Consider the following 26,721-nt stretch of genomic DNA (forward strand, 5'->3'; position numbering starts at 1 on the left):
GAACCCAGAAGATCTTTCAGCATAATCCAAAAGTTTTTAAACAGAGTGCAGTGGACATACCTGAATGTACACATCTATTGTTTGGTGTCAGGAGCAAGCAGATATATGGGTACTCATTCATATTTGGAGGTTTGGCAGGCTTTAAAATATGCCTATTCTAAATTGATTAGATATATGTATTTCTAAAGGAATAATTTACTTTAGCTACTGGCAGTTTCATATGCATTTCAGGTGATTGCTTTTGCTCCGTAGAGTAACTCTTCCAGTGCCCTTTGACAGAGTTTTGGGCTTGAGTGATTTAGGAGATTATTGTTCACTATTCATAACTGCCTTATAACACTGTTCTGACAATGTATTTTCAGAGGTAGACTAAGAAACATATCCTTGAGTTAACAAGTGGTCAGATCCTTAAAGGCTGCTCTGAAAACTTATCCAGAAAGGTACTGGCATGAATTGAAATTATTTTTGATATTTTAATCAGATTCTAAAGCTTGAAGGGATGCCTGGTATCAGGTAGCTGCTTCCTGTACCTGTAAATGGATATTAACCTGTATCTCTATAAATGCAGAGTGTAATCTTTATTTAGTTTGAAAAATAAACACTTCTAGAAGAACCCAAAAGTTGAGAAGTGTAAAAATGCACTAGTTTTTGTGTTAATTGGTGGGCAGACCAGCAGCCATAGCCCTTCCCATTCCAAAGATGATCCCGCTGGGGAGTCAGTGCAGGTCAAGGATAATGCAGCTCGGAAATGGAAGCATAAATAGGTCCCCACAACTAATCTGCTGTGCCACCCTCACAATGCCTTGTCCCCTCCTTCAGGGACAGAGCCGATTTGTGGCCGAGCTGGCGGTGGTGCCGTGGGTGGATGGCTTTGGTAACGTGCCACAGGGTGCTTCTAGAAACAGCAGGAGCAGCAAGGTTTCACCAGGTGACTGCAGCTCCCAGGTGGGGAAATGAGGGTCTTTTCCTCCTTCAAGGAGCAGCACAGGGCACTGCTGTAGGTTCTTGGCAGCAGCACCACAGCTGCTTTTAGATGCCATCTGCCAGCCCTGAGCCAGCTTTCGATCTCCTACAGCCTCCACTCTGCTCTAATGCAGTGGTAAACAGCCTACAGATGTAGAGTCAAAATTGTGGTGCAGGATTAAAATATTAGGGCACTGTTGTTTGTGCCAGTTCTAATGCTCCCTGCGGGAAATAGCGGAAAAGGCTTCATCTGATCAAAATTGAAAATAGTGATCAGGTTGTCAGGATTTTAGCTTAGTGTCTTATGTAAGTATTCCTGTATGTCAGAGCAAATCTCCATGGAGCACTCTCTAGTGTATGGGTGGGGGGTGTCAAAAATGCACGGGTATAAGACAGCTTAATAAAATTAATTATTTATATGCAAGCTAAAATTGTGAGAGGTTCTTAGATCTGAAGGCTGTTAGATTTTTTTTTTAGTTTGAAATATTCAGTGAGGGCAGGATGACTAAAGCAGAGCTGGAAAATACTGGAGGATCACATGAGGGCTAAAAATACTCACGCTATGACAGGGAAAATAACCAGGGCAGAATGAACTGTTTGTGCATGAATGCATTATATATAATGTGCCATCGAAAAGCCAATTGCACAAGAGGAATACTGATTTTCTGTAGGGAAACAGTATATCCTGCTGTGACAGATGTGCTGTAAATTAATTTTGAGGGATAAAAATACTCAGCAAGTCCGGTCTTTATTTTAGCAGCTAGTGATACAATTAGAACTCCTGGGAGACTGGAGAACTCCTAATGCTTTTTTTTTTTTTTGCTTTCCACCAAGACTTGCTACCTTTTTCCCCAGTGGCAGGCAGTAGGTGTTGGCAATGGCAATCTCTGCTCACTGTGGTTCAGTGCTGCAGGACAACGTGGCAGAGCTAGATGGAAAGAGCTGCAGGGTGACAAACGGAGAGTGTTTTCATCGCTAGTTCATACAAGGCCAAGGAATTGTACTAAGCGAGGGGAACAGCATGTGCAGCGCCGGCCTGGGAGGTAAAGTGGCTCAGCTGTAATACAGACACATCTCCCCTGCCAGCATGAGGAGCATTTAATTTTTAAATCCACTGAGCTCGAGAATTTAGACCAGGAGGCAATGCGCTTGCAGTGCATGAGCCAGGGCCTTTTTTCAAGAGAGATGATTGTGTTGGGAAAAGCAGTGGTGAAAATGGCAATTTAATTTTCAGTGTACCATGGGTGTGGTCTGAGTGTCTGTGTCGCACAAATGTTGCACATTCTTTCCTTTTCCAACATGCATTTCTTTGTAGATTTTTTTTCAGATTTTCCTTTTGAGACTGCTTTCTTCTTAGAGCTAAGCAGACAGTGAGATTTTAGAAAACACAGGTTTTTAAGAGCACTTGAAATTTTAAATTATGTTCTTCTGTTAAGCCTATGGAATGGTTCCATCTATTGAAGATAAATGTTTGCCTACTTAAAGATATTTCTAGTGCAAATAGAGGTTTCAGTTGAGAAGTGAACTCAGTTGTTGATTATTTTAAATAATAAATAAATATTGGTTATTTAAAATCTAGAGTAAAATCTTCATTTTTGATGGGGGGGTGATGGGAAAGGCTTTGGTTAGTTCCCTTCTATCAACTCTTGTATTAAGGACAAACTGAGGCAGTCAGACCCCCAGTAAAATTTTTTATTTAACAGGTGGCTTCCATTGGATTTTCTTACTTGGATAGCACTCTTGAAATTGTGAAAGTTTCAAGTACTCATACACACTTCTCTTTGCCAGCAGTGTGGCAGAGAGGATGAATGCAGAGCTCACCAGGCTGTACTGGACCAGCAGCAGTGAAAGTTTGAGGAGCTGAGAGGACAGAAGTGTCCTGCCAGCCAGGGGAAGGCAGTGCCACAAAATAATTAGGACAGCTGCACTGCAGCATGTTGGAATTCAGAGTTAAGTCAGATTTTGTCTGAGGTCATTTAATTCCCATTAAGTATCATTTTTCATTGCTTATTTCATTAAGTGTCCCTAAAGTGAGCATTTGCTTGTGTCCTGGTGTAGCTACAATAATAAGAGTGTGTGAATATTAATTAATCTGCTGTTCTCGCTCTCTTGGTTTAAGCGGGTGGAGAATTTTTCTTCAGCTTGTGAAGAAATTACTGTGGCCTCTTGTTGGGTTTGGTTTTTCTCCTGTGGTATGAGTCAGGAATATTCATTTTATGAAGTCCTTTAATTTGACTAAAATAGACAGTGAGTGATTCCCAAATTCCACTGAAGCAGTGGTTGTGTGGGCTCAGCCAAGTCTTGTGCTTGCTCAGGGCTTCCATTGCTCTCCACACTCTCCTTATGCACGTCCACACTGTATTCATGCACGTGTTTCCTTGAAATTTTGCATAAATATTTAACAGCATACTAATTACTCATATAGCTTCAAGGAAGATTTCTCTCTAAACGTTAAGTAGGTCTCTTGTTACAAGACTGTGCCTGTGATGTAAAGAGAACTGGAATTTGCAGCACAGCTTTTTTGTACCCAAAGCTGCATGGTGCCAACATCCTCTGTTTTATGTTGCAGAAGTTTGCATCTGTTTGTAGAACTTAGGTATTTAGCAAAAAGAATAGTGAAGCTGAAACTGCGTGGGATACATTTAATTATGGGGTTTTTTTAACAAAAAAACTAGTAATTGTTTCTGGAGTACCACAGATGGAAACCTCGAATGCATTTCAAAGCTGGCTCATCTTAATTCAGTAAAAGAACAGAATAATTTGTCTTTCAATTGTGAATTTACTTTTCTCATCTCTGCTAGTGTTATGTGGGCAGGTACAAAAAGTTATCCAGGTGCTAATTAAAACAGCTGCAATACTGTTTACAAAAAAATTCTAACTGGGACCCTGCACTGACCTAAAATCAGAGCATGCTGTTACAGAAGTTCTCACAGAACAGTGGAGGTGGGAAGACACCTCTGAGATAATCCTGTCAAACTGTTCTGCTGAAAGCAGGGTCACCTTGAGCTGGTTGCCCAGGACCATATCCAGTCACATTTTGAGTATCTCTGAGGTTGGAAACCCCTCAAGCTCTCTGGACAGTTTGTTCCAGTATTTGATAACCCTCAGAGTGAAGAAGTTTTTTCTTATGTTTAAATGGAATTTCTTGAGTTTCATTTTGTGCCCATTGCCTCCCATCCTTTGGGGACCACTGAAAGGAGCCTGTTTCCTTCCTTCTTTGCACCTTCCCTGGTGTAGATGAGATCCCCCTGAAGCCTCTCTTCTCCAGGCTGAACAGACAGAGCTTTCTGACCTGGCTTGTGTGTGAGGTGCTCCATCCCTTAGTCTTTGTGGCCCATTGTTGGACTCTCTCTGTCCCATCCTGGGGAGCCCTGAACTGAGCTGAGCATTCCTCATGTGCCTCTCCAGTGCTGACTAGAGGGGGAGCATCACGTCCCTCAGCCTGCTGATGGTGCTCTTCCCAGGGCAGCCCAGGAGGCTGCTGGCCTTCCTTGCTGGAAGGATGCTCTGCTGGCTCATGCTCAGCTCAGTGTCCACCAGGAACCCCAAATCCTCTTCTGCCACAGTGCTTTCCAGTCTTTTGGCTGCCAGCATGTTTTGGGGCATGGGGATGTTCCTTTCCCTGCATGTCTTTGTGAACATCAGCAATAAGCTTGAAGAGGAATTAATAATGACAAACTGTTATGTTGCAGATTACAATGCAATTCTCCCTTACTGATCAGGGAAAAAAAAGATGATTATTGGATACTTTTCACCTAAAATACCTGTATAAAATTTTGTGCTTTCTCAGAATGTATAAATGGTCATATATAAATATTTTTATGGAAGAAATTATGTTGGAAAGAATTTAAACTGCTTGGGTTATGTAGTCCCTCTGAGCAGTGCATTAGGAGTTATTCCGTTATTGCACTAATTGACTGCAAAACCATTACTCAACACCAAGTCATTAAGTCTATCAAGATCTTTTGTCTCTGTTTAGATATCTGGCTGTTTCAAGTACTTTGCATTACTCTACCAACCAGCATCCTTTAATTATTTTATGAAATTAGGCTTCTGCTACTTACTTCTGGGCTGATTATGAAACAAATGCTTTAGAATAAATGTGCAGTAAGGCTTTTTTTTTTCTTCCAGGATATTTTAAATTAGAAATCCCTGAGCATTCTCTGGTGCAATTAAGCTCTATCCAGCTGTTGCTGATACTTCCTAGTCACTAGTTAGCTGGTTTTTATCTGTGTTGCTGAAATTGGAATATTGTGGTCATTTAAGAGCTGATCCTGAGCAGTGGAGCAAAAGTTGATTTCTTTTGATTTGTCTGGACTTTATAAAGCTTAGTGGCACTTTGCTGTAGAAATCCAAAGGGCTTTGTTGCTTTCAAAGGAGGGCAGAACACAATGCCAATGTCAGTGCTGCAGGCACTGGGGATGAGGCTTGCTCAGCATGCTCTGGGAGGGCATCTCAGCTGCAAATTAGAGAGAATACCTGGGGATCAAATGTTTGCGCCTGCTCTTTCCTTAGGTCTCTCTGTGCCAACTTTAAAGCATTTACTTTTCAGTTGATACCCTGAACCTGCATCTTGTAGTTGCAGAATACAATAAGAAGTAAATGTTGCTGCTTTGGTCATTAAATAACTTGAGACCCAGCTAGAATGCTAGAGTCAAAGTGATTTTACTTCATGTGTGTGTTCTTATTGCATATTTTGACACTAGTTTACTTCTGTTCATCTGCTAATCCAAATGAAAATTATTTTCCTGGCTTTGAGAACATTTTAGCAATCCTGCTCTAAACCAGCTGATTTTTACTTAGTTATAATATGGGCTGAACCTTGAAAGCATTGAAGGCAGAATGGTAAAGTTTAGACAATTTCATAAAGAAAAATAGCAGCAAAAGATCATTATTAACGATTTTCAGCAAATTATTTATTCTTTGCTGGTCTAAGTAGGATGTGAAAAAAGTCTCATTTCAGACATATATACAACACTGGATTTTCCCAACTTTATCAAGCCTGTGTACTATATCTGAATCTGCTAGAGAAGAGTTTGTGTATGCAACAGACATGGAAACTATTGGAGTCACCAGTTTCTAAAAGAAATAAAACCAAAATAAAAATACCAAACAAAAGGGAAAAAACCCATAACAAAACCACAAAAAAAACCCCACCAGCATGCTTTTTTCTCCCCTTATCTTTCTTATATTAAAGAGCATAGAAAAGGAGGATGGCTGTCTTGCACAGAAATGTTTACACATGGTAACTGAATTATCAAGTTGTTTGTTTGTGTTCTGTTGGCTTTAGGTGACCCAGTTAATACAGAGTTATCCATAGGGGTGGGAGGAGATTCTTTCTACAGAGGGAGGCCTGCGACTAAATCAGGAAAGCTTAAGTTTGATTAAATAACCCATTGCTGCTCTCCTTCCCCATCCCTTTCCAGCTCCTCCAATGAACTACTGTCACAGTTCTAGGTCAGTGAGACTCTGTGAGCTCCACAGTCTGGGCATATGGACAGCCCCACAGGCTGTCTCTTCCTCTCCCTGCCTCCTTGCAGTTTCTTCCTAGTAATGGCTTTTTTTTATACATTGGTTTGACAAAGAATTGCTTTATTAAAGCATTTTCTGACATTGGGGATGAATTGTGGAAATGACAACTTAGAACAATTTGTGGTGTGCCATAAATTAAGTAATCCTATGGGAGGAGCAGCTGGTGAGGTGTGGGGTAGAAGGTGGCTGCTGAGAAAGCCTGGGCAAAATCCCTCTGGAAGTGGTGAGCAGCAAGCTCAGAGCTCAGCTGGGAGCTGGATGCCTGCTGGATCAGGGCTGTCTCCTGTGTGGCTCAGGGTTCAGAACTGACAGCATCTGATGGTGGAGGATGGCATGGAGCCTGTCAGCACATTTGGATGACTGTGTTTTGCTCGCTGTAGGAATCAGTGATGAACATGGGTGCTGCTGAGCAGGACCTCTGATTCACGTGCCTGCCTGCTTAATAAATCAGAGAGGCCAGAGGGAGGCTGGGTTTCTGTTTTGTCTTCTTAACCAAACTGGTATCAGATGTCCCTCCAGTGCATCTCGAATTTATTCCTTGTTGGAGGGAATAAGAAAAGGCCGAGGCAGAGTGCATTGCCTGTGGGAGCTGAGGCAGGGGAGGAGCTGTGAGCCAGGCACTTGTGTTTGGGCTCAGTGACTGTAAGGAACAGCCAGCATCAAGAAATGAAAGGTGGAGAGGCAGAGCAAGGCGTGAGGAGCTGCCTGGGAGGTTCCTGTGAAGGCACTGCAAACCCTTTCACACAACTGCTGCTCTGCTTGGGCATTTATGTGCCAAGTCATTGTGGGAAAAGAGTCATGCACTCATTACTGAGTATACACTCATTATTTGCCATTTTTGCTGGTGAAGATGTGGCTCCATATTCTGGCAGCTTCGCAGCACAAGTAATTAAAAAGAAATAGGAAAACCTAAGGATATCAAAACACATCTTCTGGTCACTGTGGCCAACTATGAGTTCACCAATGGGTTTAATTCTGCTCTGTCTGAGTTTCAATGCCTTTGTCTCAGGGTGGTTTACATTTCAAAATGAAAAAAGCACAGAGGCAGTTTAGCTGACTATTTCAGCTCTGTCTTTCTCCAGGGAAATTGAGGATAGCTGCGTATGTTAAGTAATGGGATGGGGGAATGCTCTTTTAACAGCATATTTTATTTGAGCTGAAAGCTGCTCAGATCTAAGGGAACTTTTTTCTCCTGATGATGTTGTTTATTTTGGTTTTAGAGTTGCCTCACTCTCAGGAGCAGACTCAGATTGGTAGGAAATGTGGGTTTTCCTTTCCCAAGGCATAACAGCAGTGGAATTTCCTCTACTGTCACCTTGAAGTAAGAGAAAGGATGGATGGCTGTGAAATCAATTCTTGTGTTTCAGTACCAGGTTAATAGGAATGCATTTATTATAGAGATCGATCTTGTTTAATGTTTACTTATTTACTGTGTTTTTCAGGTGCTGCTAAGTCCAGTCCAGCTTCTAAACCAGGATCAACACCTTCTCGCCCATCTTCAGCAAAAAAAGCTACACCAAGCAGCTCAGCATCCAAATCAGATAAAGATTTGGAAACTCAAGTCATACAGCTCAGTGAACAGGTAAATTTGCTTTAGGCTCAAAAGTAGATGCATTCATTGTCACAGGCAGGCATGAAATCTAATACTGTCTTCTGATGAATGATGCTCTTCAGAATTACAAAGGGACAAAAAGTGGAAATAGTTCAGCTGGAAAGAAATAAAAAAAGAAGAGATTTATTGTAAAAAATAATGTCTGGCAGAGATGACTGATTTTTGCCAGTATTTTTAAATTATGATCTTAGGAGTGACACATAAGTCTTGCTGAAGCATGGTAATTTTATTAGATGTTGAAATATATCTTTTATTTCACCTGGACAGGAAAAATCCAAATAGTGTCTTTGCTCTTGTGTATTACTAATTTGAAATAAATCCTTTAATGTGCCACTGTGGAGAAAACAAGCCTGTTTGTCATACCAAGGTGTTAAGAGATTTGCAGTTAAAGTGAGTCTAGAGCATTATGCTCTGCTTTCTGGAAGGAAGGTGTTAAAGAAGCTAACACACCATTTTCATTTAAAAATGCAATCTACCTTTCTGAGAATACATAGTTATTGTAACTATATTATAACTAAATAATGTTTTGTGATATAATTGAAAAAGTTCAGAATTTCTGTAATGTTAGGAATGTCAGGGCTTCATTTTTGTTTATGCTCTGGAGCTTTACACCATTCTCTCATTTCTGAACTGCAAGAGTGTCTGCACTGGACAAGAATAAATACCTGCATCTGGCTTAAGACTGTGCTGTCAGAATGGTGTAAATGCCACTACTATATATGAGGCCTGATGCCTGTATTTGTCCTTGGTGAGGGAAAATGGAAAGGAAAAAACTTGTATTTTAGAGTTCCTGGCAGCTGCATTCAGGAAGCAGTCATTATTCTGAATCAAGTATAATTTTCCACAGTTAAGGACATTTCAGTTTCAGACTTTCATTGACCTGAACAGCAATGATTTCAGTTTGCTGGGGCACTGTTTGCATGTTTTTGATGAGTTGTACACTGAAAGGTGGTGAATGGATAGCCACATCCCAGACATGGCTTTCTGTGGATTCAGGGTATCATTCTGAGCAGCAGAGAGCACAATGGGATCCTCCTGCTTTCCAAATGGGCTCTAGATTGTTGCTGTAACCGAAAAGTTTTTAAATGTTGCACAAGGAATGGATGTATATATTTTGCATGGAATCCTTTTTTTTTTAATCAGTGTCGAGCAGAGTTCAAATGTCAGCTTAATGCAACTTAAACCACAACATTTGTACTCAGAAGTCAGAATGTGTTTGCTTCAGGAGGAAGAGTTGGTTGGCATCTGAGCAAGATAGAAACATTTGATCTTTACTGAAACAGACAGTCACTATCACATCCACTGCTAACATACTCCTAGCACGTTCCATGTGTGAAAACCTTAAGCTTTATATACAAATAACCCTGAAGGAAAACTGGTGATTTCCCCCATCACCGAAGAGAAGAAGAAATTTTGAGGATATGAAAAACTGATTCCTTAATAGCTAGTTTTTAAGAGACATCATCTAGCTAGAATGGTATGGAAGCCTTTTTTTCTTAATGCTGACAGCATTTGGTATCTCATTTCTCACTAATGGATACTTGTAAACCGTGCCGTATTACATGAGCCAAAAAAGCTATGCTGCAAGCAGCTCTGAGCCAGGTTTTCCTGACCCCCAGTGTGAACATGCTGCAAGAGCCAAATTGCCTGGTTTTTACTATTCTGCAGCAGTTGTGGAGATGAGGCAGCAGCCACCATTACTGTGTTTCTGTGTTGATTATAACTAAGAAATGCTGAATTGTGTCTTGGATATCAGGGTCCTATGTGGCTCTAATAGTTTTTTCATTCCTTTCATGGATAGCAGTCGAAGGAGATGGAAACATCTGAACTTCCATGCAACCTGTAGCAGAAAAGTTTAATCAGTGGGGATGTCTGTACACTATGTTTTACCATAGTGTAGCTTAATGAGCTATTTGTAATAATTGTAAGCGTCCCTAACATTTGCCAGTGAATGGCTCCCTACAATCTTAAAGTTTCTCTTAAAATCATCTTCAAACTGTGCCAGTAAATTAAACTCCAAAATTAAATTCCAAGGAGTGTCACTCTGCACTGGAACTTGATTACCCATAGCATTGAAATTACTCTCTCCCAAAGAGTGTCTGAGGGCAGCTGAGGTGACAACACAAACCAGGGGCTATTGCATACAGAGAGGGACTTTTACAGATGGAGAATGGTCCCAGGAACTATTAGCTGTGTGCTGGTATACATATAGTTTCTGAAAACAGCATCATTGTGGCTTTTTTGCCTACAGTTGGGCCTAATCTGCAGCCTAACTAGTAAGTGCCAGAAGAGAAAAGTCCAGTCAGTAGGAACTGCTGCCTTTGCACCCATTAACTGGGTTGCAGAGGGGTGCTTTCAGTCCAGAAATAGAGCATGGGAGCTGACATGAGCTGTTCCTCAAGTGTCAGCCTTCTGGCATGCTTATGGAAGGAAAAAGTAAGATGCAGATATGCAAAGTGTGTGAAGAAATATGAATTCATGTGGCACAGACAGGTAGCTGGAGCTGAAGGGAAGCATATCTAGTTTGGTTATAATAATGTTTACTATATACAGTAGTTAATTAAGTCTGTGCATATGTTTATAGAGTTTAATGATTTTGTTTCTTTAAACAGCATGAATGTGAGAGAATGAAAACAGGAGAATGTCTTCATAGTAAATAGGTCAGAAGGGGAGATAGTCTCAGCTATTAGCTGCCAGTTTTTCAGCTGAAGTTCATTGTTTTCCCAAGCTCTAGCAAGCACAGAGCAAGAGATCTGGAAGCAGTTACATTCTTATTCTGGCTGGATTCAGGCATTGCTCTCAAGCAATATGCTGTGGCAGTTCCAGAAGGCACATCTTAATTATGAGGTCTTCATCTATAGATCAGAATATTGTAAACTCTTGTTTCATTTTGCTATGCCTACTTTTGTAAAAAAGTAGTTAATTTTAAGGTGACTGGTCATTATATCCATAATGGATTCAAACTGTCAAGGAAGACTTGAGTGTCACACTTAGACAGCTGGTCAGAAATGAATTAGTGCATAAATGAGGTGCCCTGAGATCCTGCTCTGGTAACAGGTCAGTTCTGCTGCTTGATGCCTTTGAGAGTGCAATCAAAGGTCAGAAAAAGGCATCCCTAGCTCAGCAGTCATGGAAAAACAAACTGAAAGGATTTAGTAGGCTATCAAAGCATTGTTTGAACTCTCCTGGTATTTTGACTAGTGAAGGAAATAAATAAACTTGCAGTAGATCTGGCAACACAGAGGTTTCTATTAAATCATATTACTTCACTGAAATGTAGTCTGGTATGATTTCATTTATTTAGCATGTTTTATTTAGAAAATCATTTGTATAATTGCAGGATTTAAAATGTGAATGTTTGGTTGTAATTGGATGTGATTGTGGTCAGTGTGTTTACTGTAGACAGCTTTATCTGTGATTATTTCTGTTGGTTTTTATGCTGCTGTCCTCTGAATTTCTGAGCCACTTAGATGTTCTCCTGATTGTGTATACCCCATTAGACAGAAGTTTATATGTTATGCCCCCACAAAACCTCTCTTTTTAAAATATATATGTATAAAAATATATTGCAGCATCTGTCGTGATTTATACAAAGCCTAATCATTAACAGCTACATTGCCCATGAATTATTTGCAGCAGTCCTAGTAGTAAAATTGAGGCTGACAGCATAGCTTGAAGACTCTTGTGAACAAGGTTGCAAGGAGAAAGGTACTTGGCATTTGAGAGAATTTGTTGGTAGAAACAGCACATCAGTCAGAGCAGGTAGCCTGTGGTACACCCAGTCATGGCAGCAGAGAGCTGAAACGCAGGTTTGTAAAATGTGGTAAGTGAGGAGGCAGAACAGTAGAGGTGAAAACCAACACAGCAATAGCACATTTGTAACTTGAGGACCTTTTAATTTCCTAACTAGACTATTTCCATCCTCTGCTAGTTCAATGTATTTTTAGGCAAGGAGACATTGTTTCCCAACAACTACACAGTTGTCCAGGCAAAATAATGCAAGTACTGAGCTGAAGGTTTTATTAGTTACCACTATATGACATTTCTGGCAATCCTGTTAGGAGACATGGCTTAGGTAGCCCTGATTTCCTCACTGCTGCTTTGAGCTTCAGTTTAAAGGAGTGCTGAGAAAATTGACCTTTTAGGGTGAAGGTTAAGGAGTATCCAGGAGGAGTAGTGGGGGAGCCTGATTCTCTGTGGGGTAAGGTTCAATTTAGCACTGCAGAAAGAAAACTGGACTTCATTTCAAGCTATAAAATCAAATATGTATTTAAGATCGTTTCACATACAAAATTTTAGACTGTGTTCTTTTGTCTGTAGTGCACCTCAAAACTGATGCATCATGTCTTGGTTTATATGCAGGTACATTCATTAAAGCTTGCACTTGAAGGCGTGGAGAAGGAAAGGGATTTCTATTTTGGCAAATTAAGGGAGATTGAACTTCTCTGCCAAGAACATGGGGGAGAGAATGACCTTGTCAATCGGCTAATGGAAGTCCTTTATGCTTCAGATGAACATGTAAGTTGAAGCTTAATGGTTTTTATCTCAACAAAAAAAGCTTAATTGCATAAAATTTTACTGGTGTAGTATTGGGTCATATCCTGTATTTAGAACTGCAGCTAGGGTTCCTGTGACTCCTCCCCAAAAAGGAGGTTTGCATTTGAAATTGCAAACAACAGACGTTTAGCTTGAGGGGAGGATTCAGGAGGTTTGTTGCTTTTCACTGCTTCAGTGTAGGTTTTGTATTCTGGGTTTGCTGAGCTTTATCTAAAAGGGGAGGGTCTCTTTCACAATTTTAAATTGATTTCATATGTTTCTGAGCCTGTTTTGTTTTCTTCATCTTCCCCCTATGTGCATGAAGTCTTTTACTCATGTTCTTTTGTGTGTTGCAAATCACAAAACTTCTGGCAGAGATGCTGTTCGCTGTCTACAGCTGTGAACCTTCTCTGGCCCATGTGTTGGAATATGTGTGGTGCAGGTTGCCAAATACATAATTATATCTACAAAGATAATGCTCTTTAGCATTTTTTATCCTGTTGCTATAGGCAAAATTCTTTCTTGTGCAAACCAAATAATCCTCTATTAGCAAAATTTCAGAATGTATTGTCTGCAAGATTAAGCAAGAATCTCATTGCATCTTAGACTTAATGTTGTAGACACTGAACAAAGCAAGAAGCTGCAAAGGGTGCTGGTTAAATTCCTCAGAGACATTCAGGGATAATGATTCAGTGGAGATTTAGATGAACTACTCCCATTCATGTTAACTAAATCCCTGTATGGATTGTACTGACAATTGACCCTTCAGGCACCAGTGGAGGAAGGCTTTGGCTCCAGAGTGTACAAGCATCAACTTAATCCCTTGGCAGCACTGTGGTACCATAGGCTGTTCTTACATCTGCTCCCAGAAAGCTGTTGCAGCAGCAGTCATCTGACTTAGTTTTATATCAAAACTAGTGCTGGAGGAACTACTAATTCAACATACTTTTTCTAAAAGAGGCTAATGTAGGGCCTAAGTGTTTGAAAGTTAGGTGCAAGAGAAGCACAAGTTTGAAGCTAACAGGTGCCACTGCTCAGATGAGAAGTGACAAGGGAAAGAGGATTTGTTCAGCAGTGCAGAGTGAGTGCTAGAGAGGAAAAGGAGGAGGAAACCATTATTTTCACAGGAATAAACAATAAGACAAATTTGCCAGGCATGTGATAACAGGGTAAAAGTGTTACATATATATAGTGGTCAGGGAAAATGTCTTCTGGATTCAAGAGCAGTGATTTATTTATAAAGCAAAGCCAGAAAAATCCCTCTTCTCCCCATACCCCTACCACATCTATCTGTCTGTTGGCTTAAATAGCAGAGTGGTTCCACATCAAGGAATGCATTTGTTGCTTTTCCTTCTGCAGTATTCCTTACTGGCAGAACACATTACAAAACGTTCTACTTCAGCCCATTTCCCAGTGTTTTATCTGCTTCTTCCCTCCAAGCCTCTCTCTGATGAAATCATCATCCATGCCTGCATGTGAACTACATACAACTGTGCTTTCATCTAAAATGTGGTTGCTGTTGGAGACTGGGTGTGTCACTGCAGCAGGAGAGCACTGCTCCTCCACAGAGGAATGCAGAGGCCATTCCTCACACAATTTTTTTGTTCCTTTTGGTGGGAGGCTTGGTCTCCTCAGCTTAACAGATGGACTGTGACTTGCTGAGGAAAGACTCAAATGTATTAGCACTAAGCCAAAGACTGTAGCTTAGTGCTGATTCAGATTCTGCCTGCTTTTTGGTTTTGGACTTCACTCTCTTATTGCCCTGCTTTGCCCTTCAGATCTGAGTTGGTTTTTTTTCTCTCTTTCTCTGTAATGAATTTGTCCTAAGCTAAATTCTTTATCTTGCAGTATTTTGCAGGTTAATCCCTTGGTGACAGCAATTAGGCTTTCTTAGTCAGGCCATGAGGCTGTTAGGTGAATTATGTGCAGAATTATTCAAAATGCAAGTATAGAGTTCAGTCCCTCAAAGAATCATTCCCCAGGTGTTTGATTATTGTAGTGTTGCATTGAAGAGATTTTGATCAGGTTCATATCTTGGGGTGGGAAGTGGAGTAATTATTTTTCTCAGAATTTCAGTTTATAGTGTAGTTTCAGTCATGTCACCTCCTAAGCTTCTGTTTTGCTTAGTTCAGTAAGAACTAATTTTTTAAGACTAAACATTTTCTTTTTTCTTTTTCTTTTCTTTTTTTTTTTGTTTGATTTTGGTGAATTTGAGCAGTGCAATTATCAATCCAGTTGGTTCCTTCTCTTTAGAGCCTTTCTTCTCTTTTCCCTGTTACGGTTCTGCTTAAACCTCACCATTATGTCTCTGCTTAGGCAAGAGGGATATCATATCTTCTACTCTCATTTAACATTTGTCTGATCAGTCTGTAGGCCTTTGTAATTTTTAATTATTAATTGGTCATCTGTAATCCTACTCCTTCATCAAAAACATCAAAGTTGCCAGAGAACAGTGAGGGGTGGAGAGATGTGTGCTCTCAGTGTGTAAAGCACTTGGTCATGTAGAAAAGCTTTTGCTTTCCTACACAGGCTCTTGTGGTTCAGTTCATGTAGAAGTTGGGAGAATTGCTCATGTTGGGCATCTCACTTGGTCTGCTCAGTTTCCAACAGCAATTGCTCAAAATGCAGCTGGTTTGGTGACTTTCTGCTCTAGCAGCTTCTAGATCTGCTGCTACTTTTGGAAAAGGCCCCCACCCTCCCCAACACCAAGTTTTCATAGTCTAACTCTTCAGTCTACAGGCACACCTGAATAATTTGAAGCAGATAGATCCAAGGGTCAAAAGAGACCATCTCTCAACATGGGAGACAGAGATGACCATGGTCATGTGGCTCAAGCCAGAAATAAATGCTCTAAATAGATCTTCCACTACTTTCCTTATTAGGGGATGCTGTTCAATGAGATTCCACACTCCCAATGTAATTGGACTCTTATGGTTCCCATTTCATGTCTTTATACAAGCTGTACATACTGAAAAACATGTCCCAAGTCTCAAAACACCTTCTGAGGTAGTTACATTATAAGGTTCACTATTTCCATCAAAGATAAACCTGACAAAATAGGGGCCACCACTCCTCTTCAGAGCTGTGGAATAGATTCCACTCCCTGTGCTTAGAGGCTTTTCCTGTTGTACGGATGAGAGGAAAGCACGTACATAACCCATAAAGTCTGCACAAGTGGGCTTTCTAACAGTGCATCTCATCACTCACAGGGCCTGTGGAACATGTGCATTCCAGAGCAGGTCACCTCAGCACAGAAGGAGGGTCAGGACAGATGGGGTTAAGGCAGCATCACTCACTGCGGCTAAAGAAGCTTCAGTTTTCTCACCCTGCAGGGCAGGGTCACATTCTCCCAGCTGTCAGCTCCTCCCTGTGAACCTCCTGTTCTCTGCACATCCTGCACCCTTGCAGCCCATCACAGGAGCTGCAGTTTTTGGGTACTTGCTCACAAAACTATTTTGACATGATGTACCTACTGTATGTAATAAGGGCATCATTTCCCCCAAGGGGCCAAAACGTGCTTAACTTCAGCTGCCCTGACTGATGCGTGACTCCTATCTGAAAATGGCACCTGAGTGATAGAAAACTTGCTTTCATTTGAAATTGGGCTGTTCCAAATGTTAGGGACCTTATTCTACTTTTGCCCTTAGATAAGTATTTTACTGCCAGAAGGGAATTCATTTGTTTCATAAGCTGCTCTGACTATTGTGGAGAAAATAAAATTATGGCCTTCCTTTTCTTTTGATTTTGCCTCAAATTTGAAAACTTAGCAGTAGCAATTTGTTAAAGTTTGTTGTTCAAGCCGCTTGCTTCTAACAAAAGTTAGAGAGCCAGGCAAGTTCTGCAGAGGTAGCCCACTGGGGATGCTGGATTTTGAATGGCAGCTCAGTGTGCTGGAAAACTGTTTTCCTTTGGAACTGCCTAGGGCAGAGCAGTACTAATGCAGGGCAGAGCATACACAAGAAGGATCTCTTCAGTGAACCGTGCTGTGGAAAGATGGAAAGCACTTGAGAGGAAAGCTGTAAATGCAGCTGTGCTTAATGGCAGTCCAGAAGGGATGCTCTAAAAGTCAGCCAGACTTTTTGAGCTCAGATAACATTGAGGTCAACTCAGGATACTAAGCCTGTTGCCTGTAATTTGAAAGTTGTTCATAACTGGTGTCACCTGCAGCGAGCATACAGCCTTTCCTTGTGTCAGGGATTCATCTTCCAGTGGGAATGTATATTTAGAGAGGCAGTTTTGGATAATACTGAGAATAAAAACAATGGGAAGTGATTACTTAGTAATTAGTGCTTTTTACAGTAGCTCTGTAAGTCAGTGAATACGGGGCTCTTCCCCTCAGCCTCCCCAAGAAAATGTGTTTGCAAGTCTATGGGAGTTGGCATGGGAAACGTAAAACTTTTGGGAAAGTAATATGCCTGACCTCAAAAAAGAGGCTGTGTTGAATTTTTCAAGCAGGTGATAGTAAAAGTGTCTTGTCCAATTAGTGATCTAAACCTTGAGAGAAGATTGTGTGAAAACTACAGCAGACAGGTTCAGAAAACCTTGGACAAGCTGAAAATGGGCAGATATAAGGATGCTGTGGTACAGGATCTAAATGTTGGCATATCACTGTCTAACTGTTCAAAGTGTTCGTTCACTCACCAGAACAGATAACAGATAGCAATGTTGAAAGCTGACTTTTCTTCTAGGGAATTACCAGTACTGCATATGCCTCAATTAGAAGTAAAGAAAGTACATTTCAATATAATTTTATGAGATGCTGCTTTGCTCAGGTAACAGCTCATTTTGTACTTCCTTGCATGAAAATTAAGTTTTATGCTACAGTGAGCACCACGGGGCAAGATTACATGAGGAATGCTTTCTGCTGAAGAGTGTTTTGGGATCTTTTTCTCCCTACAGGAGAGCCACACAGATGAGCATGAAGGTGAAGAGCAAGTCCATGAACAGCCCCAGCAGCAGGATGAGTACTGACTCATGCAGCATCTCTGACAATTTTCGTTTTGTGTGAGAACTTTCTTCTGGAGAATGGAACATGTGCGGCCTCAAACTTGAAATCAGTTCACTCCCAGTCTGCCATTAACATTTATGTACCATAGTGAGTGCCAGCCAACCACTGCATTCTGTACCAATACTTTGCCAAGATGCATTTGCAGGCGTCTTCTTTCAGTGTATCTTCCCAAGAGGTTGTAGGGCTACATCACCTACTGTACATCACTGCAACGTCACCACTTGGCTGCTTGAGATTTGTTCTGCTCTTTAAAAATATATATATTTATTTTTTTTTCTTTTTCGTCTTAAGTATGATACACTTGTAACTTGTTCTAACATATTTATATTGGCATTTTGTGTGGCAAGGAGTTCTGTACCACTAGCTGTGTCTCTCACTTTGTGGTGCTTTTGCATTTTCTAGTACATCTGCCTTGGGGCATCGATTTGGCCAAACAGTTGAAATAAAGGGATACAGTGGATATCATACTCAAGTCATAACGATGAGGTTGTGTTGTGGAGGAAAACGCTTGTGTTGCTCACATTTATTCCTTTCCTGCCTTCACAAATGGAAGGCAGAGCATCTGTTTCACTGGGAGATTTAAACCCCTGTGTTAGGAAGCTTGTTAGAAAGCTGCATGGTATGTTTTTTGGCTGATTTCTGGAGGAAGAGACATCCACTTAAGCTTTTTGAAAACCCTCCCAGTTTCCTAGCTAGTCAATAGACATTTCCCAGCTTTTCTTCCTTTCTGAGGAATCCAGTCTCAGTCTCCAGCTGCAGCTCTACCTCCTCAGAGCTCAGTGCTGAGGGAGGAGAGAAATCTCCTTGACACAAGTGTAGCTGCAGGACACAGTCTGTACCATCATCCTTGGCTTCCCGCTTCTCAGAAAAGGAGAAAGTAGGCCACACATTTCTTTCCACTTTCCTTCCCCCTTCCACTTCCCCAGCCATACAAGTCTAGAAGACAGAAATTTGGTCACTAGTGCAAAGTATGGGGGGAAGAAGCAACAGCACTGGCCCCGAACCATACCCCAAACTCCCCTGTAAGTGGATGGTGGACACTTCACAAGTTTAAGGCTGCTTCTAAAGCATGGAGAAGCAGTGAGGAGTCCTCCTGGAGACAGGGCACACATTAGAAGGAGACCATCTGACTGAGGGCACAGAGTTGGTTCTGCTCTTGGCTGACCTTTCTCCTTTAAGGCCAGTGTGGTGCAGAACCATGTGTGCACTGGAGATGTCTGCAGTGGGAGCATTCCCTTCCAGGGTGGTCCCATGGCCCTGTTCTAAATGATGGTATTTTATAAGGAGAGGTATCTTGAAGTATAAAAAGCATTCCTTGTTCTTCTCCTAGCACTGCACATTGTAGTCTTTCTGGTTATTTAATGCCTGGTATTCTTGGTCTCTCACTTCATTTTCTGAGTTCTGGTTTGCTGTGCTGATTTAGCAGGTACGTGGAAGTCCCATCCCAATTGGCATTCACTGAAAAACTCCACAGCCTATTGGACAGCTAAATCATTTTAGGTGTTTGTAGGCTTCTAAAGCATTAGGTCCCCAGCTATACTTCCACAGAAAGGTTTCCAACACATCAGCCCCCAGGCACACACACATGCACATGCAGTTTTCCATTCCTAATCAATCTTCTGCAGCTAAGTGGCTCTTAGTTAAATGTGAGAACCCTGCTGTTGTGTTGCACCACCAACAATATATAAAATGCTGTTGAGCACCAGAACAGGTATTTCCAGTTCTTTGATCCTCCCCCTGCACAGCAGAATAGTTTCTGGACCCTGCAGGCTGAAGTTTTCCCAGCTCTGCACCCAGTATTGACCTCACATCCTACCCAGTGATGAAATCAAACTACTGCAACCTGCAGGCCAGCGCTTTCCTCTCCCTTCTCAATTGGTTACAAAGAAGGTCTGGTTTATAAAATCGTGTTTTTTCCAAAATAATTATTTCCAAGAATCACCACAAATGGGGGAATTGTCATTTTTGTTGTATTTGTGTTTATTAGAACATATGTACTTATTACAATTGTCATTGTAATAAACAGTAGTTCTTCATAATACTGTTGAAGAGCAGTTACTAATTTTTTTTCCAGACTCCAGAATGTCCTTTAACCTTTATGGGATCTCTGAATGGGGCAAGGAGTTTGGGATCAGGCTATAAACTTAATTTCATCAGCATGTGTCTGCTACTGGAGTTCATCTTTCTGCCAATACTCAAGCAGGTGCATGGAGAGCACTTCAAGGGAAAACAGTTTTCTGAAGGTGCAAATGGTTGGGGTTGCTGAGCTCCCCAGACAGTTCATAGCCAGGCTGTTGTGCCTCTCTTCTTTTCTCTCTTTTGAAGCACATATGAAAAAAATATTAAAAAAAGCTGAACTTCGTTTCCTGAAAATTCCTTGCATCCTGTTTCTGATCTGAGGACCATAGCCCTCTCACTGCTTGTATCAAGGGGGGAGTGACTGATTTAGGGAGCCAGGGCAGTGAAATTCTTTGGGGGCACCAGAAATGTGGCTGTGCTGAGGGGAGAGCAGTGTTCTGAAAGGGGAAAGAGTTGTCCTTCCCCCCCACCCCCTGTGAGTAACCCATTCTTCTGTTATGGTTTTAATATGCATTTGTAATTACCTTTACTAAATAGCACACCATAAAGCTTTGGTTATATATTAAATGTAAACTGAAAGGAATGTAAACATATGTATTGTTAATTATAAATAGATAAGTAATGGCATAATAGATACAAAAAAGTCTTATTCAGATGTATCAGTCATTTTACATTATCCACAAACTGTCGCATGATAGAGTAGATTTTTGTCTGAATATGTGAATAACTTGACTTGCGTTTATCTTTTTACATATTTAATAAAAAAATATATGTTAAAATCTGTCTAGCTCTAGAGACTATTCGGAACATTCTAAAAGAATAATTTTCTGGATTAAATGCATATTTTTGATTCATCAGGGGCTGCATAAGGGAGCAGGAAGAAAAAGGCAGCTGCTTTAAAAACCCAGAAGTCCACTTACGCTGTGTGTGTGGATAGCATCTCTTTCCCCAAGAGCTCAGCAACTGTATTCTCTTTTATAAATCAAAACAGAAAATCCATGTATGTATGTATGTGCATGTAAACAGCACATTTTTCTTTATGGTAAATGCTTTCAGATTTTGGAGTGCTAACTCCCTTGGGTATCAGTCCAAAGCAAAACTGGCAGCAGCCAGGAGGCAAAGAGAGCACTACAGAAAGGTACCCAAGCTCCCAGTGGGCTTCCTTGCAGTGGCCAGGTATTTAGGAATGAATCTTCAATGCAGTACCTAAAAGCCACCTAGATTTTAGATTAAAGTATGAGGTTTTGTTGGGAGAGAAGGGGGAAAATTCACTGTAGTTCTCACAGCTCTGGTCTTTTGTAGCTGCAGTAGTTGCTGCTCTGGGGCAGGAGTTCTGAGCCTTGGATCAGGACCCTTTTCCTCTGTGTTGAAGTGACCCCGTTGTGAGCCACCAGCATGCGCCCCGCTGCTCCAGGTATCCCTGGGCCTCTGACAAAGGAGGGGAGGAGAAAGCAGAGACCAGAGGAGCCCATTTCCAACCCAGGTGTTCAAACCTGCAAGAGCAACTCTTGTTTAGCTGCTTTTCATAAGACCAGGAGGAAGGCATGTCCTTGGGTTAGTGCAAATGCTCTAAAGCATAAAAAAATGATATATTTTCCAATTCAGATAGTTGAAAACTTTCTGCCATAACGTGACCAAAAAATATATTGTCAGACTGATAGGTCATCTACATACATGACTTTGCAAAATAAATCTGTGACCATACAACCCTATAAGCAAAAGCATTTTTCTTCCTATTCATTGAACCAGTTGTCATCTACAACAGCTAATAATTCAATAGACACACTGTGCAATACATGATCTCTTTTTATACTTGTCTTTATACAGATTGTAATGACAAATTGCTTTAAAGAGGAAAAAAAAAGTTATTTGCCATGTTTTCATGTAGAAGGTGGGAAAACTGGCTGGAGATTAATGCCCTTTAAAAGTGATACTCAGTTTCTCTTTAGTAAGGTACAAGTGCAGGTTGTGGTAGTTCAAGTTTTATAATTTCATTTAATAAATATTTCTAAATACTCCATTCCATTGCATCAGATTGCACTGCTTCTGTGACCCTTATTTCCAGCTGTTTCCTAAATAAGTGTGCAAGACATGGAAAAAGGAAGCCTGTCCACAGAGTTTCTCCTTATGACCACATTCAATTTGGAGCTATTTTTGTTTATTGTTTCCCAATCATTTTCTCACCAGAGTTTCCTCAATGCTTGTGATGGAAAGGTGAAACACAAAGTGCCCTTAAAAAGCAGGTGAGACTTTTGTGGCAGTGTATCAGGTATGGATGTAGTATTTAACTTCATCAAATGTTGAGACTGCTGGGTGCATGCAGCAACACCAAACTCGTCACTGCCCCCCAAATACAGTCAGAACTACCTTTTTTGGCAAACCTCATCAAATAAAGAGACTTCAGACTTACTCCAGGGAAGTCCTTGGGCAGTTGGGAACACCTCTGTGGACACCCCATGTTCTCTGGGCATCACACAGGGGAAGGGCATGGCTGCCACACCAGAGGGAGGAAGCCTGGGAGATGCCTCCTGTGTGGAACCACAGCAGTGGCAAAGGACAATCCTTCCTTCCCTGCCTGGCTCTTGGCAAAACCTCTGACTCTGCATTACAGCATGACCTGTCCCCTCTGCCTGACTCACACCTGGAGCTGCTTGAACTGTGACTCACCTGATGTTTGTTTGGGGGGTGGGACTCTCAGTGTGCTTGTTTGGTAGATGGAACATGGATTCTTTCAAACCTGAAGGGACTTTCCAATATTTCTGCTTTGTGAACAGGGGAAGCTGATGTGCAGGCTTGTCCCCTGGCGCCTGTGCTAAGGGCTGCCTGGGGAAATCAGCCCTGCTGGTGTTGTCATAGGGCAACTGCTGTAACAGGCAGTACCAGCTTAAGCTGAAGCTGCTCATACAACTTGCCAGTGGCTCAGCTGAAAATATCAATAGGAGCTACTGATGTAAGGGTAAGTTAACTGGGGGGCAAAAATGATCAGGCTAGTGATAAACCCACATAAACAGTCTAAGAACTGAAAACAATGAAGACTCAGCTCAGCAGCTCAAAAACTGCACTTCCACCTGGCTTCTGGCAAGTGAGATGGTTAAATAGTAAATAAATGTGCCAGGCTGTCAATCACATCCCTCTGTGCTTACCTTGGGGAAGTGGACAGATTGTTTAATTAGTGCTTCAAGGCCACAAAAGCCCTCTGGCTAGGGCAGCTTATGAAAAGACATGAAACTCAAATTCTTACTCCCTCTCCAAGGCACACAGAAAACCCACGTGTATTATAGATAAAGGGAGCAGTTTACATCTGCATGCAAACATGTTATGTTTTAAAAAAAACTAATTCTTGTTTCTCTTTCCTATGGCATTTTCCAAAACCACAAGAATTTGCTTCAAGCACACAGGCAAATAATGACTTGTTTAGCATTTTGCACTGGTAGATGATGTTGGACTGAAACTAGCTTTGAAGAGAAATATGCAAATCTTCGAAGGCTCGCTGGCCAAATTTATTTTCAGCTGTTTACCTTTGTAGGCTATATTGTTTGTTGCTACTGAAATATAAACAATGTGCTTGTTACTGCCTAGAAAATAAATAGAAGGGCCAGCTGCTGCTGTGTTAAGCCTACATTTCTGACAGGTCAGCTGAGACTCAATGCTGAGAATGGGGAAAAAACTGTACGTTTCAAAAGCACTTTACTGTACCCGTAGCTTTCTGAGCTCATTCTCTTGTCTTCACACATTCAAATGAGGTGAGGAAAAGACTAAATGTGCATAAGCCTTTCAGGAGGTTGTGTGGAAGAAATGAGCTGTGAGAAAATTAAATACGGCAAATGAAGCAGGCACAGATGTGTGAGTGGGAAGGATGCACAGGGAGGGTTTGCATTGCTGGGGTCCCACTGGTGACTAGGCTGGGTTAAACCAGTGCAGGTTATAAACCACCAAGGATCTTGTGTAGCCCAGCATGCATTGATCCAGGACTTTGGACACAGTGGTAAGGCAGAGGAAGACAAAAGAGAGGCGAGTAACATGGCTTGGTAAAAAGAATAAATATCAACAGAACAACTTGGTAAAGTTCTCTGCTGGACAGGCATCTTCCTCTGAGATGAGGCATCTGGCTGCATAGCTCATTGTTGCAGTGGTTCAGATATCTGTACTATTCTATTCTTTGGTTATTTTAATCAGATACATTCCAACTATTTATCACATCAGAAGAGCTGCAAATCTCCATGTCAAGTGTTCCAGTCTGATCGTAGTGCAGGTGTTCACTCTTGGACACGTTTCTTCAGGGAGAAGATGTAAATGTTCAAGTGCTCGCTCAGCTGCCGACCCTAAAGAGAAATCACAGAGATTAGTAACCTGCTTTGTATCTGCTTCACAATTCACTGCCTCTCCTCTCCCAGTAAGAGTGGGGGGACCCAACCTCAGTCCTCACATAGTTGGGGATCTCTGAGTACACGGGGACCTGTAAGTATTCAAACAAGAGAGCTGTTTTCCTTACATTCCTCTTGCAACACACTGCTGGGAAGTTAAATGGCTACAGACTGGATTCACAGATGACATAAGCTGTGATGGAGCTGGACCCCTCTGTCAATTGTGAATTTTGACCAGGTATTTCCATTCTGACCCCCACCAACAGGCCCATGTCAATGCTCAGGTAGACTCTACTATGCCACCAATGTCTGCTGACAAATGGCTGCTTTCAAAGAAAAATCCTTATATCCCATTGCTGTGGCTTAAATAAAAGAACACTGACCAGCTCCCTCTGAAACTAGACCTTTACCATGCAAGATGTTTTATCTAAAAGCTCAAGCCTTTAAAACAGTTGCTAAAGGATCATTTCACAATTTAGAAAAGTGGGCCTCAACAAAGTAAAAATTTAGGCAGTAGTTCAGATGACAGTGACAAGACTGAGATGTAGCAGACACAAAAATGTGCTGGTAAGATTGAATGAGCTGGAAAACTATTCATGTCACCAGCTTGAGAGATGCTAGCAGAGGGCCAAGAAAAAAATTGGGACAGCTATTTTGCCTGCAGATTCAAAGCAAAGTTGACCTTATTTTATTATTTCTATTTATGTCACTTTGCATTTTACCTTCCTATTTTTTCAGTCAAGTGACCTTAGGAAGAAGAAAGGCAAAAAAAAGAGAGGTGGATGCATTCATGCCTCATGGGTCGACGGCTACGTAAAACCAGTCTATAAATATTCTAATTCTGATGGGCCTAAAGCCGAAACCAGTTGGCTACATTGGAATAATTCAAGTCACTGAAGTTGCTGCCCATGCAAAAAGGCATTGCCTCCTGCAACAAAATGGTTTGGTTTTTTTTAACTTTAGACTAAATAACACAACGCAAAGGACTAAAAAAAAACCCAATGTAAACATTCAGACTCCCAGACAATGCCCCAACCAGAAACTGTTTCCAGACCCCTCTGCTCACCACGCAGACGCCGTAGTGCACGTGGGCAGCCGTGACCAGGGTGGTGAACATGGCGAGAACCGCTTCCTCCATGGGGCCCAGCAGCCCCAAGATGGCCGCGTACACCACCAGCGCCAGCGGGAACAGGAACCAGTGGAACAGCTCCGGGCGCGTGCTGCTCATCTGGCAGATGATCACCTTGCACTGCCGGAGCAAAAGGGGCCAGGTGAGAAGTGCTGGGCCAGCCCCGAAGGTCTAAGGAAAAGTATTTCCATTTTCTCCATGGCTTGCTTTGGGTGAGAGGGAAACAAGGCTGCAGTTCAGCATGGGGCTGGTTTCTGGTGAGAAGGCTGCTGTAGGCACACACCTTTGTGCCTCACTGAGTCCTGAAGGACATTATTACAGTTTAAAATATACCTGTGGAAACCACAATATTTCTGTCTCTGCTCTGAAGTGCCCTGACCCCCAGGGGAGCACTGACTTTGACCCTCATTCATGGAGAAAGTTTCCTAGACTTCAAGATAGACTAGAATCCACAAAAGTGTGAAATAGATTATAGAGAGTAGTGTAGGTGTATCACTTGGCGAGAAATGTAGATTTTGGGATTTTTAGTCTGTTGTGGATGGAAGCAAGATGGAGGGCACAGGGTGTCATTCTGGGTTTCTTCTTCATGCTTCTTCTTCCTTCTTCTTCTTGGGTTTGGGTGGCATTTTGTAATTGGGCAGAAAAGTCTGCATTGGGGGCTCTTTGGGATCAGTTATTACGTCAAAAGGAAAAATAATCTAGGTGTCAGTTCTTAATTGGATAGTTTAGTCTTAAAAGACCTTGTAACAAGAGATTGTGAGCCATTTTGTGCCTTCTAATGAAAAGCTGCCAAACTCACAGTAGTGAGACTGCTTTACTGATAAGAAATAATAAACACATGAGTCCAAACATGAACTACCATCTCAAGTGCCTTCAATCCAGACCCAGAGAAACCAACAACTGTATCAACAACCAACAACCTTTCCTAGAGACAGTGTTCTGATACACTTGATAAGCGGAAGCACATCTTCACTAAAGGGGAATTTGTTTGCCACCTCATGTTTTCACAGGGGCTCATAAAGTTGTGATCTCAAATCAAATGTGCCACCACCTAATTAATCACTGGGAGAGTGTGCTGGTATTTTAATCACGAAGCCTGACAGAAATATCTTCTGGTTCATTGTATAGAAGGGAGGGAAGACAATATACGACATTTTCACATCCTGTTTCTCTTTTCTAGCATTCCTTTATGTACTAAAACACCAATTTCTTGGCTCAATCATGGCAGTGGGCTCCCTGGAGATGCAGCTGGGGCCCAGAGAAAGGGATCCTCCTCAGAATGGTGGAAAAAATGAATATGTGGTGCATGGTTTAACTAAAGACAATTAGCTTAATTCTACTGAGTTCTGGAAACATAATGAGACTAATTTACTTGAAATTCAGTATTTTAAAAGCAATTAAGCACACCAAAGTGTTTTGTCTGGCTTAGGCTCCTTAAGAAATATGTCTCATATATATCATGCCCATTACAAAAAAGTAAAGGAATTCAGGCACATCT

The 26,721-nt window shown here is 41.5% G+C and overlaps 2 protein-coding genes across 7 annotated transcripts in view; one reads left to right on the forward strand and one right to left on the reverse strand.

The window, feature by feature from the left end:
- MAPRE2 (microtubule associated protein RP/EB family member 2) overlaps positions 1-19,690 on the forward strand; it is a 97,412-nt gene extending 77,722 nt beyond the window's left edge. For 3 of the 6 annotated variants that reach the window (XM_071419142.1, XM_071419121.1, XM_071419115.1), the window contains exons 6-9: positions 7,938-8,077; positions 12,470-12,625; positions 17,332-17,415; positions 17,543-19,690. In XM_071419142.1, the coding sequence (XP_071275243.1) occupies positions 7,938-8,077; positions 12,470-12,625; positions 17,332-17,415; positions 17,543-17,614 (452 nt within the window). In that variant the 3' untranslated portion in view covers positions 17,615-19,690. The remainder of the gene's footprint in view (positions 1-7,937; positions 8,078-12,469; positions 12,626-17,331; positions 17,416-17,542) is intronic. The other 3 variants (XM_071419136.1, XM_071419130.1, XM_071419151.1) reach the window with 1 other exon arrangement.
- Positions 19,608-26,721, reverse strand: part of LOC139585991 (ethanolaminephosphotransferase 1-like) — a 58,035-nt gene continuing 50,921 nt past the window's right edge. The window contains exons 9-10 of the mRNA XM_071419105.1: positions 25,161-25,343; positions 19,608-24,052 (exon numbers count right to left, since the gene is read on the reverse strand). Of these exons, the coding sequence (XP_071275206.1) occupies positions 23,987-24,052; positions 25,161-25,343 (249 nt within the window). The 3' untranslated portion in view covers positions 19,608-23,986. The remainder of the gene's footprint in view (positions 24,053-25,160; positions 25,344-26,721) is intronic.

Source organism: Agelaius tricolor, unplaced genomic scaffold, assembly GCF_023055355.1.
Source record: "Agelaius tricolor isolate 1412-34295 unplaced genomic scaffold, bAgeTri1.0.p SCAF_2, whole genome shotgun sequence".
Lineage (NCBI taxonomy): Eukaryota > Metazoa > Chordata > Aves > Passeriformes > Icteridae > Agelaius > Agelaius tricolor.